Here is a 23,489-nt window from a genome sequence, read left to right as displayed (position 1 = left end):
CTGTTGATGGGCCAAATGGCCTCCTTCTGCACTGTAGGATTCCGTGACTTTATTCAAAGGGAAAACATTTCTCCTCAGTTCCCTTTCCAGATCTTTGGTTAGCCGACTTTTCTGTTCTCTATTTCCCTCCCTTAGGTGAGTGGGTGTGGCTGGCCAGGCCAGAATTTACCACCCAGCCCTGAGGAAGAGTTGCCTTCCTGAACCTTTGCAGCAGCTGTGGTGTAGGTACATCCACTGTGCTGTTAGGGGTCAGAGGTGAAGTTCTGCATGTTGGCTTTTGTTGAAAAATGTACAAAATGGAATCAATAACCACGCTCGAACAGAAGTAATTCCCTCATGTGTGAAAGAGAGGGAACTCCAGGAGTCTAAATGCACTAAGCAGATAAATCATCATCGTAGAACAGAATCATAGAATCCCTACAGTGCAAAAGGAGGCCATTTGGCCCATTGAGTCTGCACTGACTCTCAGACCCTAACCCCGTAACCTCACTTATTTGCTCCGCCAACCTACGCATTTTGGGGTATTTTAGCATGGTCAATCCACCTAACTTGGAGTGTGGGAGGAAACCAGAGCGCCTGGAGGAAACCCACGCAGACACGGGGAGAACATACAAACTTTGCACAGACACTCAATGCCAGGATTGAACCTGGTCCCTGGCGCTGTGAGGCAGTAGTGCTAACCAGTATTGGCCTATTTGTATATGCATGTATGGAACATGTGTGTGTGTGTGTGTGTGTACCAGTGTGTGTGCATGTATGTGTGTGTGTGCGCGTGTGTGTGCATGCATGTCTGTGCGTACGTGTGTGTATGCAAATGCGTGTATATGAGTGCCCCAATGTGTGTATTTGTGTGTGTGTGCTATGTCTGCGTATGTCTGTCTGTGTGTGTGTACGTGTGTCGTGTGTGTATGTGCAAATGTATGCATGTATGTATTTGAGTGTGTGAGTGTACATGCATCTGGGCAATAATTAATGCCAATATTTGACAGTTTGCAAGCTTATTGGGTTCCAGCTGGAAGTTATACTGTTATGAAAATTAACAATACTCTTTCTCTCGAATCATTGCTCTGTAAGTTACATCAACTCAGGACAATCAACAAGCGATCCGCTTAATAACAGACAGAGTGCGTTCTCCTCTGAGGATCAACCCACACCCCTGAAAGATTGCGACTGGATTGCAGACATTAGAACAAAGTGAAATACAGAGAGAGAGAGAAGGAATAAATGTGTAGTCACCTTCTAATATCTGGCAGCTGGTTCCAAAAGCGCTGACTCCTCTGAGGCGATGAGATAGAGTAGATCTGATATGAGTCACTAGGTACTGGAGTTTGACATGACGAGAGCTGATCTAACGGTCCGATATGATGTCAGGTGCACACACACACACACACACACACACACACACAGGATCTCATTGCGCGGTGTGTCTGAGGTCGCTAGTTTTGTGGCTTCTTGTTTTCTCACACTGATACATAGCTGGGGGCGGTTGGTCAAAGAGGAGATGGAAATAAAGGTAGATAAGAGTACCTGTGTCTCAGCAGCGGAGAGGTTCACTTCACCCTTTTTCGGGGAAAGGGGCAGCAGACACATCCTCCCATCTTGTCCTGAAGCTGGGTGGACCCCAGAACCGTCGGCAAACGCTGGTTCGGAACTCATCAACAGGAATGGAGAGCGAGCAAGTTTCCCCTCACCGCGGCTGCCCCTGATTGCAACTTTCGCCATAAGCGTTGGCCTAATTGACAAGGCCCACAGTTAAATACTGGCCCAGTTGGCAAGACCCATAGGTAATTGAAGGCCTAGCTGACAAGGCCCATAGGTAAATGTAGGCCTGGTTGGCGAGGCCCATAGGTAAATGAAGGCCTGGTTGTCAAGGCCCATAGATAAATGGAGGCCTAATTGGTCAAAGCCCACAAGTAGATGAAGGCCTAGCTGTCCAACAAAGCTGGGATCCTGCAGTCCTTGTCTCTCTGGTGAAGGCAGTGGAAGAGATTCTTTATTCTGATCTTTCTCATTGGCTCCGCCCCACCCCCCACCCCCCACCCCACACAGCATCCTGGTGCCAGTTGAAGTGTTAGATTCAGGATGAATCATGAATGATATACTGAGCTTGTAGGCAAATCTAATTTCCTAACCTGCCAATCTGAAAGAGGCTTCAATCGGTGTGCACTTTCCGAATGGTTAACCAGAAGTCCCAGTACACCGCTCGAATCGCTCGACACTCCCACCCTGGCGAATGCCACCAAGACTTGCATTTAGATAGCATCCTCAGAGACCAGGAGCACCCGCAAAGTGCCTCGCAGCCATGGCAAGTGGAGAGCTCCCCCCCCAGATGGAGGGGCCAAGGCTGCCATGAGCTTAGGAGTCGAATGTCCTTGACAAAACTGAGCGTCAGCGCGATGGGAACATTAGGAGCAGAAGGAGGCCATTCAGCCCTTCGAGCCCGCTGCGCCAGTCAACCCAGATCAAACCTGAATAAGTGGCTTAGTGTGCTGCCTGACAGGCTGGGTGGCTGCAGGGTGGTGGGGGGGTTGGGGGAGGGATGGGGGGGTTTGGGGGGGTGGAAGCAGATTCTGAAGTGGGCAATTTCGCAGGGGGATGTGTCCAGGGAAAGAGCAAGGAAATGAGATCATTCTATCAAAAGCTAGTGCCCACACAATGGGCCGAATGGCTTCCTTTTGTGATTCTATAAACCGGGAGTGAGGTCCCTCCTGACCTCTGTTGTCTGAGAGCAAAATAGCAGAATAAAGGTCAGCGCTTTCTGAGAGCAAAATGGCAGTGTCAACAATAACAATGATTAATACAGGAGGATTTCACCCTTTGACATTCAATGGCGTTACCATCACTGAAGTCCCCACTCTGAACATTGTTGGGGTTACCATTGACGAGAAACTCAACTGGACCCACCACATAAACACTATGGCTACAAGAGCAGGTCAGAGGCTAGGAATACTGCGGAGAGTAACTCACCTCCTGACTCCCCAAAGCCTGTCCACCATCCACAAGGCACAAGTCAGGAGTGTGATGGAAGACTCTCCACTTGCCTGGATGGGGGCAGCTCCAACAGCACTCAAGAAGCTCAACACCATCCAGGACGAAGCAGCTCCGCTTGATTGGCACCCCATCCACAAACATTCACTCCCTCCACCACCAACACTCAGTAGCAGCCGTGTGTACCATCTACAAAATGCACTGCAGCAATTCACCAAAGACCCTTAGACAGCATGACCAGTTCCATCTAGAAGGAGAAGGTCAGCAGACACATGGGAACACCACCCCCTGCAAGTTCCCCTCCAAGCCACTCACCATCCTGGAAATATATCGGCTTTTCCTTCGCAGTCGCAGGGTCAAAATCCTGGAATTCCCTCCCTAACGGCATTGTGGGTCAACCCACAGCACGTGGACTGCAGCGATTCAAGAAGGCAGCTCACCCACCACCTTCCCAAGGGGCAACTAGGGATGGGCAATAAATGCTGGTCCAGCCAGCGACGCCCATGTCCCACGAATGAATAAAAAAAAATTTACCCGTGTTTAAACAAATTATATTTCATAGTGAGTTTTGCTGTATTAGCTGGAGCAAACTTGGTTATACTGATGACCGAGGCAGTATTTGAGAGAGAGGGCTGGTTGGTGACTGCGCCATTAACCGAAGGTGGCATCAGAGAAGGTGAAAATAGATTTGAAAGTGGGCACCAAGTGTGGCTCAAAGTCTAAACTTTGAGGAAGAGATAGGTAGTCCAGATAAGAATGCAGGTTTTGATTAGATTTGATTTATTACTGTCACATGTATTAACATACAGTGAAAAGTATTGTTTCTTGTGCACTATACAGACAGAGTATACCATTCATAGAGAAGGAAAGAACATCAGAAATAGGAGCAGGAGTAGGCCATCTAGCCCTTCGAGCCTGCCCCGCCACTCAATAAGATCATGGCTGATCTGAAGTGGATCAATTCCACTTTCCCGCTTTCTCCCCATAACCCTTAATTCCCCTGTCTATCAGAAACCTATCTACCCGTGACTTAAATATATTCAGCGAGGTAGCCTCCACCACTTCAACGGGCAGAGAATTCCAGAGTTCACCACCCTTTGAGTGAAGAAGTTCCATCTCAACTCTGTTCTAAACTGCTCCCCCCCTCGCTTATTTTGAGATTGTGCCTTCTAGTTCTGGTTTCCTTTCTAAGTGGAAAGAATCTCTCTACCACTACCCTATCTAGCCCCTTCATTATCTTATACATCTCTATAAGATCCCCCCTCAGCCTTCTAAACTCCAAAGAGTACAGGCCCAGTCTATTCAATCTCTCCTCATTAGCTAACCCCCTCATCTCCGGTATCAGCTTGGTGAACATTCTTTGCACTCCCTCCAAGGCCAATATATCCTTTTGCAAATAAGGGGACCAAAACTGCACACAGTACTCCAGTTGCAGCCTCACAGTGCCCTGTACAGTTGCAGCAAGACCTCCCTGCTTTTATATTCTATCCCCCTCGCGATAAAGTCCATTTGCCTTCTTGATCACCTGCTGCACCTGCAGACTGAGTTTTTGCGACTTGTGCACAAGGACCCCCAGGTCCCTCTGCACCGTAGCATGCTGCAACTTTTCACCCTTTAAATAATCCCTCCTACTATTATTTCTACCAAAGTGGATAACCTCACATTTGCTAACGTTATACTCCATCTGCCAGGTCCTCACCCACGCACTCAGCCTATCCAGATCTCTGGAAACGAGAGAGTGCAGAAGGTAGTGTTCCAGTCATAGCTGGGGTGTAGACAAAGATCAACTGAGTGCGAGATAGATCCATTCAAAAGTCTGATGGCAGCAGGGAAGGAGCCGTTTTTGAGCCAGTTGGTACGTGACCTCAGACTTTTGTATCTTTTTCCCAAAGGAAGAAGGTGGAAGAGAGAATGTCCGCGGTGCATGGGGCCCTTAATTATGCTGGCTGCTTTGCCGAGGCAGCGGGGAGCGTTGACCGAGTTAATGGATGGGAGGCTGGTTTGCGCGATGGATTGGGCTACATTCATAACCTTTTGTAGTTCCTTGCGGTCTTGGGCAGAGCAGGAGCCCACACCAAGCTGTGATACAACCAGAAAGAATGCTTTCTACGGGGCACCTGTAAAAGTTGAGTTTATAAGGTTGGTTAGAATTCCGTTACAAGCAGAGTTTGGGAAAGGAAGAGACAGGCGAAGAAGAAATTCCGAAAATGAATTGGAAAGAAATAGGTTGGAGGGGGACGGGGTGTCAGAACGTATAAACCGGACTCATTTCATGAAAAGGAAGTAAGAGAGAGATTTGATGATGAGGCAACTTAAACTCTGGTTTTGATTCAGCGAGGAACATTCACTGAGGGACGAAATTCTGTTAAGGACGGAACTGGAATGTACTTCTACCCTTTGAGAAAATGGATAAGGCATTACAATAGCCATTGCGTAGAGTGCTTATTGAGAAGAGCGTTATGAGAGTACGCATCACTTTCAGATTTACAGATAAATGATCACGATACTGAGCTGTGCTTCTCACGAATGAGCTAGTTCCAGACATTTTTTCAGTGAATTCTGTCTAGTCAACCCTTGTGGGTTTCCTCTGGGTGCTCCTGTATCCTCTCATGCTCGAAAGGTACACGGGTTAGGTGAATTGGCCATGCTAAATTAGCCCCTTTGTGTCAGGGGACTGGCAAGGGGTAAATACATGGGGTTACGGGGACAGGACCTGGGTGGGATTGTTGCCAGCACGGACTCGATAGGCCGAATGGCCTCCTTCTGCACTATAGGGATTCCATAAAATCTAAAGAGGAGGCAGAATCAGAGCTTTGTGGAGTGCGCGGAAGAAAGAGAAATGGTATTTCATAGAAGAGTCATAGAAATCCTATGGTGCAGAAGGAGGCTATTCAGCCCATTGATCCTGACAATCCTACCCTATCCCCATAATTCCACATATTTACCCAATTTAGCAATTTAGCATGGCCAATCCACCTAACCAGCTGTCTTGTGGACTGTGAGAGGAAACCCACGCCGACATGGGGAGAATGTGCAGACTCCGCACAGACAGTGAACTGAGGCTGGAACTGAACCCAGGTTCTTGGCGCAGTGAGGCAGCAGTTCTAACCACTGTGCCACCGTGCTGCTGTGACAGATGTCGTAAGCCTTTGAATCCTGAATCGGAGGGAAGACAATGACCGACTGGTATTGCCATGAATGGGGTGGCACGGTCGCACAGTGGGTTAGCACAGCTGCTTCACAGCTCCAGGGTCCTGGATTCGATTCCCGGCTCGGGTCACTGTCTGTGTGGAGTTTGCACATTCTCCTTGTGTCTGTGTGGGTTTCCTCCCACAGTCCGAAAGACGTGCTGTTTAGGATGCATTGGCCGTGCTAAATTTCCCCTGGGTGTACCCGAAGAGGTGCCGGAGTGTGGCGAATAGGGGATTTTCACATTAACTTCATTGCAGTGTTAAGCTCAGCCTACTTGTGACACTAATAAATAAAGTTAAAACTTTAACTTAAAACTCGTGGGTAGTGGTGTCCCGAGGTATCTGCTGCCCTGGTTCTTCTAGATGGAAGTGGTTGTGGGTTTGGAAGGTGCTGTCTAAGGAGTCTTTGTCAATTCCCAGGAATGTATCTTGTAGATGGTACACACGGCTGCTACTGAGCGCCGGTGGTGGAGGGAGTGGATGTTTGTGGATTGGGTTCCGATCAAGCGGGGTTGCTTTGTCCTGGATGGTGTGGAGCTTCTTGAGTGTTGTTGGAGCTGCCCCCATCCAGGCAAGTGGGGAGTATTCCATCACACTCCTGACTTGTGTCTTGTAGATGGGGGACAGGCTCTGGGGAGTCAGGAGCTGAGTTATTCACCAGAGTATTTCCTAGCCTCTAACCTGCTCTTGTAGCCACAGTGTTTATGTGGCTGGGTTCAGTTTCTGGTCAATGATAATCCCACGGATGTTGACAGTGGGCAGATTTCAGCGCTGGTAATCATAGCATCGCTAAAAGGAGGCCATTTGGCCCATCGAGTCCATACCGGCCACAATCCCACCCAGGCCCTCTTCCCCTAACCCCACATACCTACCCTGCTAATCCCCCTGACACTAAGGGGCAATTTAGCATGGCCAATCCACCTAACCTGCACATCTTTGGATTGTGGGAGGAAACCGGAGGAAACCCACGCAGGCACGGGGAGAATGTGCAAACTGCGCACTGACAGTGGCCCAAGACCAGATTTGAAGCCTGGTCTGTGCTACGAGGCAGCAGTGCCAACCACTGTGCCATCTTGCTGCCCTAATGTCATTGAATATGAAGGGGAAATGGTTAGATATTCTGTTGTTGGAGATAGTCATTGCCTGATAATTGTGTGGCGTGACTGTTACTTGCCTCTTGTCAGCCCGAGCCTGGATTTAAAACAAAAATCCATCCATGGGACACGGGCGTTGCTGGCTGGCCAACATTTATTGCCCATCCCTAGTTGCCCTTCAACTAATCGGCTTGCTGGGCCATTTCGTAGGGTGGCTGAGAGTCAACCACATTGCTGTGGCTCTGAAGTCACAAGTAGGCCAGACCGGGTAAGGACGGCAGATTTCCTTCCCTAAAGGAACATTAGTGAACCAGATGGGTCTTTCCAACAATGGACTGGTGGTGTTGAGATGGCGGCGAAGGCTCGCTGGGCTGAAGGGCCTGTTTCCCGGGCTGTTTTTGTTCTTTGTTTCATAGAACATAGAAAAACTACAGCACAAACAGGCCCTTTGGCCCACAAGTTGCACCGATGATACCCATACCTACTAGGCTTACCTATAATCCACAATTCTATTAAGTCCCATGGTCATCAGTAGATTCTTAATTCCAAATTTTTAAAATTGAATTCAAATTCTACCTTCTGTCATAACTGATGGTGGGGTGTCCAATTCAGGGCTTGGTCTGGGTGTTTAAAGTAGTTACACTGATGTTAGAAGTTCTTTTACTCCTTCAAATTCGTTAAGACTACAATGAGGCAGCACGGTGGCACAGTGGTTAGCACTGCTTCTTCACAGCACCAGGGACCCGGGTTCAATTCCCAGCTTGAGTCATTGTCTAGGTGGAGTTTGCACATTCTCCCCGTATCTGCGTGGGTTTCCTCCGGGTGCTCCAGTTTCCTCCCATAGCCTGAAAGATGTGTGGGTTTGGTGGATTGGCCATGCTAAATTGTCCCTTAGTGTCCAAAGATGTGTCGGTTAGGTGGATTGGCCATGCTAAATTTTCCCTTCGTGTCCAAAGGTGTGCAGGTTAGGTGGATTGGCCATGCTAAATTGTCCCTTATTGTCCAAAACTGTGCAGGTTAGGTGGATTGGCCATGCTAAATTGTCCCTTAGTGTCCAAAGATGTGCAGGTTAGGTGGAATGGCCATGCTAAATTGTCCCTTAGTGTCCAAAGAAATGCAGGTTAGGTGGAATGGCCATGCTAAATTGTCCCTTAGTGTCCAAAGAAATGCAGGTTAGGTGGAATGGCCATGCTAAATTGTCCCTTAGTGTCCAAAGAAATGCAGGTTAGGTGGATTGGCCATGTTATATTACTCCTTAGCATTAAGGGGGACTAGCTAGGATAAATACATAGAATTACAGAGATAGGGCCTGGATAGGATTGTTGTTGATGCAGGCTCGATGGGCTGAATGGTCTCCTTCTGCACTGTAGCGATTCTAGGATTCTATGATGTTAGTGGTTTAAAATTGCTTTGTCATGTGGTTCCCAGTCCAGCACAATCGTCCAGGGTAAGTTTGCCTTCTAGACAATTGCTGGTACCCATTTCCCAGGGAATTCTCGTGAGGGATTCCCCGCGTGTCTCACTCCAGTCCCTGTAGCTTCACACCACCCTGAGACTTTTCAATTGTTTCTGCTGTGAGACACCAGTACACAATTCCCTGTTCTGAAACAGTAACTGCAGCAGGCATGACCTCATCGAATTTCTCCACAAAACACAACCAGCGAAGCACTTCACCGATCCCTTATCGAGCAGGAGAAGGAGGGAAAGGGACAGGTGATGTACCGAGCACAGGCTGATCGGAGCCGTGTGCTCTTTCCTTTGGGATTGCTGTGCCCGGCTTTGCAAAGTGACCATCCTGAGGAACAAGACTGACTGTGAACCAGGATCTTACAAAAAAAAACTGTATTTTGTTTCATCTTTCATGAGCTTTTAAGAAGTCACATAAGCCTATCCTCTTATTCTATTGTGTGTGTGTGTGCATGTCTGTGTGTGTGTGTGCATGTCTGTGTGTGTGTGTGCGCATGTCTGTGTGCCTCTGTGTGTGTGTGTGTGCACATGACTGTGTGGGTGCACCTGTGTGTGTATGTGCATGCATGTGTACGTCTGCATGCATGTCTCTGTATGCATTTGTGTGTGATGTGTGCATGTGCATGTACGTGTGTGTATGCACACATGTGTGCATGCATGTGTGTACATGTACACATGCATGCACGTGTGTCCGTGTGTACACGTGTGTGTGTGCACGCATGTGTGTTTATATATGTGTGTCCAAACATTCCCAAACAAATATACTGTCACGTATTGCTTCATATGTCAGAAAGATGAATGAAATGTTGAGTAGCTCAGGGCAGGATTTTGTCTTTCCCCCGCCCTCATTCCGAGGATTGGCCGCAATATGAACAATCTTTCTCCTCTGATTTTTGACCCAGAGAGAGGCTGGTGTACGTGGTGACGTTATCCATCCATCCATCCCGTCCCGGTGCCCCTCTGTACACGCTTTCCTCGCATTCCTTCTTTGTTCCAAACCCTCCCCTCCTGTTCACATCACCAGAGGGAATTCTCCCATTCCCGCCTTCCACTGGAATTGTAGTGAGTGATGGGGGGAGGGGGGCATGGACCAGGCAAAAGTCTATTGATCTCGGTGGGAGGGGGTATTTTACAGTTTTGGGGTGAGCGCAGCCGGGATATTCTGCCCCGTGTCTCCAAACTATGTGTAAGCTATGTGGGGCGGCACGGTAACACAGTGGTTAGCACTGCTGCTTCACAGCTCCAGGGACCCGGGTTCGATTCCCGGCTCGGGTCACTGTCTGTGTGGAGTTTGCACATTCTCCTCGTGTCTGCGTGGGTTTCCTCCGGGTGCTCCGGTTTCCTCCCACAATCCAAAGATGTGCAGGTTAGGTTGAGTGGCCGTGCTAAAATTGCCGCTTAGTGTTCTGAGATGTATAGGTTAGAGAGATTAGTGGGTAAATATGTAGGGAAATGGGGGTAGGGCCAGGATGGGATTGTGGTCAGTGCAGACTTGATGGGCCAAAGGGCCTCTTTGTGCACTGTAGGGTTTCTATGATTTGATGAAGCTTCCTCAATAACACTGCCTCAAACCTCCCAACACCAGCTCCCTCCAGCAGCAACTCATTGTGGAAGACTGGAGGATATTGCCCAACAAGGGGGATACACACGGTGGGTCGTGCGAGGGCTGCTCTTGGATGTTGCTTTGAGAGTTTGCCTCGTGCTTCATGTCGTTAGTGTACGCTTAAACTGGACCATCTGACAGGCAACATGACAGCTCAGTGACTATCACTGTTTGCTGTGCAGATACATGGATTTGGGCCGGTGTCTGTGGGAGTTTGCACATTCTCCCCGTGCTTGCGTGGGTTTTCTCCGGGTGCTCCGGTTTCCTCCCACACCCCAAAAAACGTGCTCTAAGGCTGATTGGTGTAACAAATTGTCCCTAAATTAGGCATCCCTCAATCTGGTTATAATTCATTTCTTGTGGAGTCCAGTTGGCGTAGACACAGGTCATAGGGAGAAGAGGGGACTCACAATGTTAAAATGGCGGCACAGGCTCGTTGGGCCGAATGGCCTGTTTCCCGTGCTGTGTTGTTCTTTGTTCTTTGATATTCTTGCCTGAGTTTTGGATCTTTGGGTTAATTCAATGAAGCTTAAAATCTGGCTTCCCATGGGTGGCACAGTGGCACCGCTGCCTCACTGCGCCAGCGATCAACCCCCAGCTTGGGTCACCGTCTGCGTGGAGTTTGCACATTCTCCCCGTGTCTGCTTGGGTTTCCTCCGGGTGCTCCGGTTTCTTCCCGCATTCCGAAAGGCGTGCTGGTTAGGTGTTAAAATTCTCCCTCAGTGTACCCGGAACTGTTGTGGGTGGGGAGGGGGGGGATGGCGGGGTGGTGGTTTTCACAGTAACTTCATTGCAGTGTTAATGTCAGCATGACAATAATAATAAATACACTTTTAAATGATTCCTGAATCAGTTTTGGAGAAAAATATGCTCACAGGATAGGGTGAAGGAGGGGAGGGGTAGCCTAGTGTGGAGCACTTATGTGTGATTCTGTGCCATGCATTCTGTGTAAGGTTTTTCTCTATTTTTCATGAGATGTGGGCGTCACTGGCTGGATCAACATTTTTTGCCCTTCCTTGAGGGCATTTAAGAGTCAACCACATTGCTGTGGCTCTGGAGTCACATGTAGGCCAGACCGGGTAAGGATGGCAGATTTCCTTCCCTAAAGGACATTAGCGAACAAAGAACAACACAGCACAGGAAACAGGCCCTTCGGCCCAACACGCCCACGCCGCCATCTTAACATTCAGTGAGTGCCCTCTTCTACCTATGACCTTTGTCTACGCCTACTGGACTCCACAATAAAGGTGTGCAAATTTAGAGAATTTTAACCAGATTGAGGGACACCTAATTTAGGGACAATTTGTTACACCAATCAGCCTAAGAGCACGTTTTTTGAGGTGTGGGAGGAAACTGGAGCACCTGGAGAAAACCCACGCAAGCACGGGGAGAATGTGCAAACTCCCACAGACACCGGCCCCAATCCATGTATCTGCCCAGCAAACAGTGATAGTCACTGAGCTGTCGCGTTGCCCGTCAGATGGCCCAGTTTAAGCGTACACTAACAACGTGAAGCACGAGGCAACTCTCGAAGCAACATCCAAGAGCAGGCCTCGTACGGCCCACCACGTGTACGCCCCTTGTTGGACAACAAGGCAGATCGAATCTCCTGTGGATGTAAAAAATAGTTTGCTTCAATTGTGTATTTCCCCCTTATATTCCAGAACCAAGACCATAACGTGCGCTGTACAGTACAGTGCATCCATTAGCACCAGCCTGCTCTTCCAGAGTTATCCACCCTTTAAAACTTTTAGACATGGCCTAAGCATTTAACACTTCATAATATTCCACGATGCCAAGCATCAGATCAGTAGACATTCTAGTGAGAAGCTTCGGACAGGATTTTCCGACAATGGTTTCATGCAGCTTCTTAATTCCAGATTTTTCAAAAAATTCAAATTCTACCGTCTGCCGTGTCAGGATTCGAACCCGGGTCCCCAGATTATCAGCTGAGTTTCAGGATTGATAATCCAACGATAACACCACCAGCCTCCTGCACGGGCATCGCTGGCTGGCCAGCATTTATTGCCCATCCCTAATTTCCCTTGAACTGAGTGGCTGGTGACAGGGGACGGCTGAGAGTCAACCATATAGCTCTGGAGTCACAGGTAGGCCAGACCAGGTAAGGACGGCAGATTTCCTTCCCTGAAGGAACATTGGTGAACCAGGTAGGTTTTTGTGACAATAGTTTCATGGTTATTAGTAGATACTTAATGCCAGATTTTTTTTATTGAATTCAAATTTCACCATCTGCCACGTGGGGATTCGAACTCCAGGTCCTCAGAGCATTACCTGGATCTCCGGATTACAAGCCCAGTGACAATGCCACCACTGCCTTCCCTCTATGTAATACTTCCGCATATACCTGAGTCCAACATTTCAAGAACCTTACTGTTTGTGATGGATGGATGGAGTCGCTGTCCTATTAATAAAATGCTACCCTGACGAGGATGCACGTAAACCACAACATCACATGACCCTGTCAATCACTCCAAAGCGAAATCCTAGGGGAACTGAAGTAAACAAAAATCCATCAGTTCGACTTAACACAACCACTTGCAAGGTTGAACTGAGTAATTTACTGCTCTCCCAGCATCTGAGCTGCATTCCTGCCAGACAAACTGACTGGCTGCAGAGAAAAACTGAACCTGAAAACATTCTCCTGAAACACAACACACTATATGTTTATCGTTTGCGGGCTTTAATCACACAATACACAACTATGTTAATCGTATGCTAATGTGCCATCTGACACCAGCAATCGGCCCAGTGGCAAGCATTGCTGTCGCGCGGCGCCATGGATCAGGGTTCAATTCTGCCCTCAGGTGACTTTCTGTGTGGAGCTTGCACACTCTCCTCGTGTCTGCATGGATTTCCGCTGGGTGCTTTGGTTTCCTCCCACGGTCCAAAGAAGCTTCTGATAGGTTGATTGGCCATGCTAAATTGCCCCTGAATATCTAACGATGTGTAGGTTAGGTGGACTGGCCATGATAAATGGCCTCTTATTCTCCCAAGATGTGTACGTTAGGTGGATTGGCCATGCTAAATTGCCCCCTAGTATCCAAAGACGTGTAGGTTAGGTGGATTGGCCATGTAAAATTGACACTTAATGTAAAAAGATGTGCAAATTAGGTTGATGGGCCATGCTAAATTGCCCCATTTGTGTAAAAAGGTGTGCAGGCTAAGTTGATTCCATGCTAAGTTGCTCCATTAGTGCAAAAAGATACGTAAATTAGGGGGATCAGCCGAGGTAAATGCCTGGGTTACGGGGATAGGATAGCGCGATAAGCCTGGGTAAGATGCTCCTTTGAAGAGTCAGTGCAGACTCAATGGGCCAAATGGCCTGTTGATATTCTATGGTTGAGGTCACGGTTGATCGTCTGACGCCTTCCTGCACCTTATTCCCACCTTGTACGGCCTTGGGGTGAGAGTTCCTCTGTATTCAGCTTGCAGGTTTGGAGACGAGGTTTTGTCAGGCCAGTAAAACTCAAAATTCTGAAGGAGAGATGTGAAAAACAGAAAGAGCTCCATCTTGGCCAGTTTTTCTCCTGGGCACGCTCGCAGACCTAGGGAATTCAACATGAATGAGTCGAGATGAAAAATAAGTCTCGCTCGAATCAGTCCGGGATGGTTTACGTTTACTGTAAATGGGAGAAACCGGGGGAACATTAACGTGCAGAGGGATCTGGGCGTCAGGTCCACAGTTCCCTAAAAGTGGCAACGCAAGTGACCAAGGTGATTCAGAAAGCATATGGCATGCTTACCTCCATCAGCCGGGGCACTGAGTACAAGAGTTGGGAAATCACGTTGCAGCTATATAAAACCTTGCATTTGGAGCATTGCATGTAGTTCTGGTCACCACACTACCAGAAGGACGTGGAAGCTTTGGAGAGAGCGCAAAGAAGGGTTCACCGGGATGTTGCCTGGTCTCGAGGGTACAAGGAGAGGTTGAATAAACCAGGATTGTTTTGACTGGAAAGACAAGGAGACCTGATCGAGGTCGACTAAATGATCAGAGGCAGGGTGGATAGTCAGAGGCTTTTCCCCCAGGGCAGAAGTGTCAATTACAAGGTGCTGAAAGTGAACGGCGGAAAGTTTAAAGGAGACGGGGGAAATTTAAGGGGGAAATTTTTCACGCAGGGAGTGCCTGGAATGTGCTGCCAGAGGAGGTGGTGGAATCAGACACATTAGCAACATTTAAGAGGCACCTGGTTGGGTACAAGAATAGGGAGGGAATAGAGGGATACGGACTGAGTAAGGGCAGAAGGTTTTGTTTTAGCCTAGCTAGGGCATCATGGTCGACACAGGTTTGGTGGGCCGAAGGGCCTGTTCCTGTGCTGTACGTTTCTTTATTCTGTATTATCAATAAAACACTATGCAGTGTACATGTTCACTGTCACAGCATAGGGCAGCACGGTGGTGAGCACTGCTGCCTCAGAGCCCCGGGGACCCAGGTTCAATTCCATGCCTGGGTCACTCTGGAGTTTGCACATCCTCCCCGTGTCTGCGTGGGTTTCCTCCGGGTGCTCCGGTTTCCTTCCACACTCCGAAAGACACGCTGGTTCGGTGCTAAATTCTCCCTCAGTGTTACCTGAACAGGTGCCGGAGTGTGGTGACTAGGGGATTTTCACAGTAACTCCATTGCAGCATTAATGCAAGATTGATTGTGACACTAATAAATGCAAAAAAAACTTTACTTCCACCTTTTGTAGCTACTCCCACCTCTCGCCCAGTCTCAGATCAACTACAATGAAAACCTTACTCGTGCCTTTTTTACCACATGGCTATCTCGATTTAAAAATTGTTACGTTATTTTTTATTGGTAGAGGGATTGAGTTTCGGAGCCGTGAGATCATGTTGCAGCTGTACAAAACTCTGGTGTGGCCACACTTGGAGTATTACGTACAGTTTTGGTTGCCGCATTATAAGAAAGATGTGGAGGCATTGGAAAGGGTGCAGAGGAGGTTTACCACGATGTTGCCTGGTATGGTGGGAAGGTCTTACGAGGAAAGGCTGAGGGACTTGAGGTTATTTTGGTTAGAGAGAAGAAGGTTAAGAGGTGACCTAATTGAGGCATACAAGATGATCAGAGGATTAGATAGGGTGGACAGTGAGAGCCTTTTTCCTCAGATGGTGATGGCTAACACAAGGGGACATAGCTTTAAATTGAGGGGTGATAAATATAGGACGGATGTCAGAGGTAGGTTCTTTACTCAGAGGGTAGTAAGGGTGTGGAATGCCCTGCCTGCAGCAGTTGTGGACTTGCCAACTTTAAGGGCGTTCAAATGGTCAGTGGATTGGCGAACGCATAATATTGGAATAGTTTAGGTTAGAGGGTCATTAGATTGGTTCCACTGGTCGGCGCAACATCGAGGGCCGAAGGGCCTGTACTGCGCTGTAATGTTCTATGTTCTCGCACAGGAAACGAACGCCAGTCTCTGACCAAAAAGAAACCTAAAGGTTTACAGATAGCAGAGGGAATCGACGAGGAGGTGACTAGGTGTGTAGATGGGGGTGGTGCAGTTGATGTAGTCTACAAGGACTTCAGTAAGGCTTTTGACAAAGTCCCGTATGAGACCAAGAAGGCAAGAGCCTCTGGGATCATAGAATTTATAGAGCAGAGAGAGGCCATTTGGCCCATTGAGAGGGGGGAGATACAAAAGGGTCCAGAGGGGCGATTTTTTCACCCAGAGGGCGGTGAGTGTCTGGAACAAGCTGCCAGAGGTACTGGTAGAAGCGGGTACAATTTTGTCTTTTAAAACACATTTAGATAGTTACATGGCAGCACGGTAGCGCAGTGGTTAGCGCTGCTGCTTCACAGCTCCAGGGACCTGGGTTCGATTCCCAGCTCGGAGTCTGTTGGAGTTTGCATGTCCTCCTCGTGTCTGCGTGGGTTTCCTCCGGGTGTTCCGGTTTCTTCCCACAGTCCAAAGATGTGCGGGTTAGGCTGATTGGCCGTGCTAAAAATTGTCCCTTAGTGTCCTGAGGTGCTTGAGATTAGAGGGATTAGTCTGTAAAATATGTAGGGATATGGGGGCAGGGCATAGGTGGGATTGTGGTTGGTGCAGACTTGATGGGCCGAAGGGCCTCTCTGCACTGTAGGGATTCTATGGTTCTATTGTATGGGTATAGAGGGATATGGTCCAAACGCGGGCAATTGGAATTAGCTTAGGGGTTTGTAAAAAAAAAGGTGGCACTGCTGAGTTGGGTCTCAGGGCCTGTTTCCATGCTGTAAACCCCGATGACTCTATGACTCTATGAGTCTGCACCAACCAGCGTGGTCGCTACCGTGCTGCCATGTAACTATCTAAATGCGTTTTAAGAGACAAAATTGTACCCATGTCTACCAGTACCTCTGGCAGCTTGTTCCAGACACTCACCGCCCTCTGGGTGAAAAAAATTGCCTCTCTGGACCCTTTTGTATCTCCCCCCTCTCAATGGGCCCCATCCCATATACTTACCCTCACCAGCCCCCTTAACACAAAGGGACAACTTAGCATGGCCAATCCACCCAACCCGCTCATCTTTGGACTGTGGGAGGAAACCGGAGCACCCGGAGGAAACCCAAGCAGACACGGGGAGAATGTGCAAACTCCGCACAGACGGTGACCCGAGGTGGGAATCGAATCCAGGTCCCTGGTGCTGTGAGGCAGTGGTGCCAACCACTTGTGTCACCGTGCCCGCCCTAAATGCAGGTCAACGTGGGCAATTGGATCCAAAATAGTCTTAGCAGGAGGGTGAGGGTGAACGGTTGTTTTTGGCACCGGAAGCCTAAACCCTGTGATGTTGGGATCGGTGCTGGGAGCCTTGTTATTTATAACGTTCACTAATGATCTAGGTGTGGCTGTGAGGGGTAGAATCAGTAAGTTTGGAGATGATACGGAAATCGTGAGGAGGAAAGCTTTGGATTACAGGGTGACGTAGATGGGCTGCGCAGATTGGCAGAACAGCGGCAAATGGCATTGAACCCTGAAAAGGATGAGGTGATGCATTTTGGGAGGGCTGACAAGACAGGGGAAATCTCATGGAAACTTACAGATTAATAAAAGGGCCTAGGTAGAGTGGACGTGGGGAAGCTGTTTCCATTAGTGAGAGAGACTGAGGATCCAAGGGGCACAGCCTCAGAGGCTACAGAGAGAAGGCAGATAGGAAGGAGCTCTCCCCTTAATAAAGGGGTCAAAAGTTGAGATTTAGGGTAAGGGGCAGGGGATTTGGGGAAAAGCTCTTTGGAACTCGCTGCCTGAGAGGGTGGGAGAGGCGGGAATCCCTCACAACATTTAAGGAGCATTTAGATGAACACTTGGAACACCTACAAGGCCACAGAGCAAGTGCTGGAAAATGGGACTCGGATTGGTGTTTGATGGCCAGCACAGAAAAAAATGGGCCGAAGGGCCTCTTTGTGAGCTGGAAAACTCTTTGGGGGGGCAGGGAGTTTTACTGTCCCGCCAGCCCCAGGAATCGTAGCGGGTGGGGAGGGGGCCAAACTCTCTTGACCTCAGGCGGGATTTGCCAGTTTTGGGACAGGCGTGGCTGGAAAATCAGGACTCTTAGGGGTGGAATTTCCCAGCCATTAACGTGGCAGGATTCTCCAGTCCCGCCGTGCAGGGAGGAGAGAGTTGGCTGAGTGCCAAATTCTCCCTTGCAGCGGCGGAACGGGCGGTGAGATCACAACCAACGACTTTACGCCAATCGGGAGAAGGAATTTTGGATGAACGGGACTCCGTGCCTGTTCCTCGGTCGAGGGGGTGACATTAAACGGACTGACCGTCAACCGGGATCCTGAAAGAATCGACTCACCCACGGAAAATGGAATGAACGCTTCCGGCTTGGAGAATTCCCCATTTTCGTTCAGGAAATTCTCTGGATTAAATTGTTTGGGGTCCTTCCACTGTTTCTTGTCGGACAGCACCGATAGCATGTTCACTATGACGGAAGTTCCCTGGAGAGACAACAGGTCGAGATACCTCGCGTTATTGAGCTGTAGGGTGGCTGTCATCATTTCTCCCAGAGGATACGGAACCCGAAGAGAGGCAACGGTTATGATATCGCGAGCGAGGGAGGGAGATGAGGCGGGCAGCAGTTCCGTAAAGTTTTCTCGTCACAAGTAAGGCCCGTGTTAACTCTGCAATGAAGTTACTGTGAAAATCCCCCTGGTCTCCACACCTTGGGAGAATTTAACAAGACCAATGCGTCTAACCAGCACGTCTTTTGGATTAAAGATCGAAGAAGAACACAGCACAGGAAACAGGCCCTTGGGCCCAACGAGCCCGCGCCGCCATTTTAACATTATGAGCGCCCTCCTCCACCCATGACCTTTGTCTACGCCGATTGGGGAAGATTGGGGGAAGACTAATTTAGGGACAATTTGTTACACCGATCAGCCTAAGAGCACGTTTTTTGGGGGTGTGGGAGGAAACGGGAATACCCGGAGAAAACCCATGCAAGCACGGGGAGAATGTGCCAACTCCCACAGACACAGCACCCAGAGGAAATGTGCAAACTCTGTACGGATCCAAGAACAAAGAACAACACAGCACAGGAAACAGGCCCTTTGGCCCTACAAGCCCGCGCCGCCCATTTTAACACTCAGTGAGTGCCTCATTCCAATCCTTCTTCCACCTACGTCTACATCTCATGGACTCCACAATAAAGGGAGTGCAACTTTAGAGAATTATATGGGCACCAGATTAAGGGAGATCCAATTTAGGGCCAATTTATTAACACCAATCAGCCTAAAAGAACGTTTTTGGGGTGTGGGAGGAAACCGGAGCACCTGGAGAAAACCCACGCAAGCACAGGGAGAATGTGCAAACTCCCACAGACACCGACCCAAGCCAGAGATCTGACCCGGGTCCCTGTAACTGCACAGCAGACACTGATAGTCACAGAGCTGTCGTGTTGCCCATCAAGGTGGGAATTGAACCTGGGTCCGTGGTGTTGTGAGACAGCAGTGCTAACCACTGGGCCACCGCACATGAAGGGAGACAAAATCAGCTAGGATTGTATTCATTGAAGAGTGAGAGGGGATCTCATAGAAATGTATAAAATTCTAACAGGATTAGCCAGGGGAGATTCAGAAAGGATGTTCCTGGTGGTGGGGGAGTCCAGAATTTCCTACAGCGGGGCAGCCAGGATTGTAGGCAGTTCTCCACACGTAGCCTTGCCTGTGTCTTGTACAGTTAGAATCATAGAACCCAGTGCAGAAAGAGGCCCTTCGGCCCATCGAGTCTGCACGAAACACAATCCCACCCAGGCCCTACCCCCATATCCCTACATATTATACCCACTAATCCACGCATCCCTGGACACTAAGGGGCAATTTCGTAGCCAATCAACCTAACCCGCACAGCTTTGGACTGTGGGAGGAAACTGGAGTACCCGGAGGAAAGCCATGAGGGCAACGGGTGGCACAGTAGCACAGTGGTGAGCACTGCTGTTTCACAGCTCCAGGGTCCTGGGTTCGATTCCCGGCTCGGGTCACTGTTTGTGTGGAGTTTGCACATTCTCCTCATGCCTGTGTGGGTCTCCTCCGGGTGCTCCGGTTTCCTCCCACAGTCCAAAGATGTACGGGTTAGACCCACAAGGGTCCGAAAGCAGAAGTCTTCATTGATCTCGGATGGGAATTTTTGGTCTCACTCAAGTAGGGAAATAGAAACACAGGGTTAAAAAACAGAGTCACCTTTTTGATTGTGTAACCCCTCAAGATGGTGTCCTGTGTCGTCGTGTGGCCAACTGACAGCGGGACAATATTCCCAAATCTTTGCACCTCGTGGACAACAGCGTTGACGTACGGCATGTTGGGGACGTCTTCCATGGAGGGGGTTCGAGACCAGCCGACAACCTCGTCAATGTCCTTCTGACATCTTTCTGTAAAGAGAGGGTTAAAAAAAAATCTGAAGGGATAACAGCTGAGGCCTGGCCCTCGAGCTGCCTTTCAAAGTATCGATGGGCCAAAGAGCCTCTACTGTTCCAGGTAATTCGATGATAATTAATGCATTCTGTCAGGATATTAAATAAAAACAGAATTCCCCAGGCACACCCCTTGTTAAGTCCATATACTCAGGTCCTGCAGATTAGGTGGATTGGCCACACTGAATTGCCCCTTAGTGTCCCAAGTTGTGTAGGTTAGGTGGATTGGCCATGCTAAATTGTCCCTTAGTGTCCCATGATGTGCAGAGTAGGTGGATTGGCCATGCAATTTGCCCCTTAGTGTCCCAAGATGTGCAGGTTAGGTGGATTGGCCATGCTAAATTGCCCCTTAGTGTCCAAAGATGTGTAGGTTAGGTGGATTGGCCTTGCTAAATTGCCCCTTAGTGTTCAAAGATGTGTAGGTTAGGTGGATTGGCCTTGCTAAATTGGCCCTTAGTGTTCAAAGATGTGCAGGTTAGGTGGATTGGCCATGCAATTTGCCCATTAGTGTCCCAAGATGTGCAGGTTAGGTGGATTGGCCATGCAATTTGCCCCTTAGTGTCCCAAGATGTGCAGGTTAGGTGGATTGGCCATGCTAAATTGCCCCCTAGTGTTCAAAGATGTGTAGGTTAGGTGGATCGGCCATGCTAAATTGTCCCTTGGTGTTCAAAGAAGTGCAGAGTAGGTGGATTGGCCATGCTAAATTGTCCCTTGGAGTTCAAAGATGTGCAGGTTAGGTGGATTGGCCATGCTAAATTGTCCCTTAGTGTCCAAAGATGTGCAGGTTAGGTGGATTGGCCATGCTAAATTGTCCCTTGGTGTCCAAAGATGTGCAGGTTAGGTGGATTGGCCATGCTAAATTGTCCCTTGGTGTTCAAAGATGTGCAGGTTAGGTGGATTGGCCATACTAAATTGCCCCTTAGTGTCCTAAGATGTATAAGTTATGGGTAAATATGTAGGTTTAAAGGGATAGGTGGTGGGTGGGCCTGTGTAAGATGCTCTTTCGGAGAGTCAGTGAACACCCAATTGGCTGAACAGCCTCCTTCTGCACTGTAGGTGTTTTATGATGCTATGGACGGAATTCTCTCATCCTGCCTGCAATGGGAATCGTAGCAGGATTTTGCAGTCTTGGGGTGAACGCAGCCAGAAACTCCTACCCATGTATTGTAAGCATGCGGGCCCAGTAAGGGTGGGGAGGGGGCGGGGGTGCCATTCAGCTTGTACCTGTTACAGCTCTTTGAAAATTGGACGCTGGAATTCTCAGACCTCGTCCGCCGCTGGGATTCTCCAGTCCCGCTGCGGTGAATGGAGTTTTGGCTGAGCGTCAAATTCTCCGTTCTCGCTGGCAGCGGGGACTGGAATGGGCATGATTGGTGAATCCCAGCGGCGCGGAGCCTTTGAGAATTCGGAAACACATTCAATGGTTGTACCTCGAATCGCAGGACGTCTGGTGGTACAGGAGGCCAGAGGCCTAGATTTTACCTTGTATTTCTGGATAAGCCATCATGTAGAGAATGGCCCACTGTAGAGTGGTTGCTGTGGTTTCGGTGCCAGCGCTGAACAGATCATTAATGTTTTGGAGCAGGTTTCCTTCTGTCAAACATGAGTCAGGAGAATTCCGCTCCTGGAAAACAAAGGTCACTCCTTCAAGCATTTACGCTGGAAACCTCCGACCTCGCCTGCGACTGGGATTCTCCGATCCCCGCTGCGCTGTATGAATTCTTGGCTGAGCCGGCAGGAGGGCAGGAGCGAAAGAGATGGAAGAATTCCGGTTCTTGCTGTCAGCATTCCCAATTGCATCCCAATAGCAAACAATCATTGAGCGGGTTGGAACGTGAGTAGGAATACAGATTCACAAATGCTTACAGCAGAGGAGGCCATTTGGCCCATTGTTTTCACGCTGGTCGACAAAGATATGACTACATATATAATCATTGGACGGTAGCACAGTGGTTAGCACTGCTGCCTCACAGCGCCAGGGACTCAGGTTTGATTCCCGGCTTGACTGTGCGGAGTTTGCACATTCTCCCCGTGTCTGCGTGGGTTTCCTCCGGGTGCTCCGGTTTCCTCCCACAGTCCAAAGGTGTGCGGGTTAGGTGGATTGGCCGTGCTAAATTGCCCCTTAGGGTCGGGGGACTAGCTAGGGTAAATGCATGGGGTTATGGGGTTAGGGCCTGGGTGGGATTGTGGTCGGAAAGACTTGATGGGCCGAATGGCCTCCTTCCGCACTGTAGGATTATGATTCTATAAGATTCTTAATGGGGTTCGGCACGTGGGAGAATGTTCCCTCATGGGAGAGTTTAGACTCCGAGGGCATAATCGCGGAATCAAATAAAAATGTATTTATTTATGAGTGAGACAAGTCGGCTTACATTAACACTGCAATGAAGTTACTGCGAAAATCCCCTAGTCGTCACACTCCGGCCTCTGATTGGGTACACTGAGGGAGAATTTAGCACGGCCAATGCACCCTAACCAGCACGTCTTTCGGAGGAAGCCGGAGCACCTGGAGGAAACCCACGCAGACACGGGGAGAACGTGAAGACTCCATACAGACAGTGACCCAAACTGGGAATTGAACCTGGGTTCCTGTGAGGCAGCAGTGCTAACCACCGTGCCGCTAGCTTGTCGAGTTGAGGTTGAGTTGACTGGTAGCCTTTAGTTTGGGAATTCTAAACGGAAAGAGATTGAAGTTTAAATCCAGCCGCTGTGCTTACCTTCTCCATTTCCAGTAAGTAGGCATCAATAAAATCGCGGATCACTTCCTCATTCAGCGTGTCTTTGTGCTGACTGATAATTTCCTGAAACATGGCATTGATTAATGCCTGGTTTTGGAATACCCTCTGGTGAGGCCCAGGGACGGAGTTGATGAAGGGGATGATGAAACCCATCTGTCAGAAAGCACAAAGGGATTCCTGTGAGTGATCCTCCATCCCTGCCTTATTCACCAAGCATGGAACTGTCACCTTTAGAGACAGCTTTAACGCAAGAAGACTCTGCGTTTATACAGAGCCACTGATGAGCAAGTGGTTGGCCCCGGTGGCGCTGTGGCTCACGATAATGCCTCAGATTACCAGGAACGTGGGCTCGATTCCAACCTTGGGTGTCTTTTGGAAACCTATCAAGTTTTGAACCGACTGTCCGACAGAGCAACTTACCCAGGTCCTATCCCCACGTAATTACTCTGTTAATCCGTCCAACCTACACATCTTTGGACACTAAAGGGCAATTCAGCAT

At 49.0% G+C, this 23,489-nt stretch overlaps 1 protein-coding gene across 2 annotated transcripts in view; it reads right to left on the bottom strand.

Moving 5' to 3' along the window:
• Positions 1-13,566: 13,566 nt before the first annotated feature.
• The window catches only part of LOC145361631 (cytochrome P450 2J2-like), a 40,490-nt gene continuing 30,567 nt past the window's right edge, over positions 13,567-23,489 (bottom strand). For both annotated transcript variants that reach the window (XM_080217509.1, XM_080217510.1), the window contains 5 exons: positions 22,970-23,143; positions 21,735-21,876; positions 20,023-20,210; positions 18,141-18,282; positions 13,567-13,909 (listed from right to left, as the gene is read on the bottom strand). In XM_080217509.1, coding sequence (XP_080073635.1) covers positions 13,710-13,909; positions 18,141-18,282; positions 20,023-20,210; positions 21,735-21,876; positions 22,970-23,143 — 846 coding nt within the window. In that variant the 3' untranslated portion in view covers positions 13,567-13,709. The remainder of the gene's footprint in view (positions 13,910-18,140; positions 18,283-20,022; positions 20,211-21,734; positions 21,877-22,969; positions 23,144-23,489) is intronic.

This window comes from Carcharhinus amblyrhynchos, chromosome 35, assembly GCF_965287045.1.
Source record: "Carcharhinus amblyrhynchos chromosome 35, sCarAmb.v2.hapA, whole genome shotgun sequence".
NCBI lineage: Eukaryota > Metazoa > Chordata > Chondrichthyes > Carcharhiniformes > Carcharhinidae > Carcharhinus > Carcharhinus amblyrhynchos.
The sequence above is the reverse complement of the archived record's forward strand: the minus strand, read 5'-3'. Positions and strand labels throughout refer to the sequence as shown.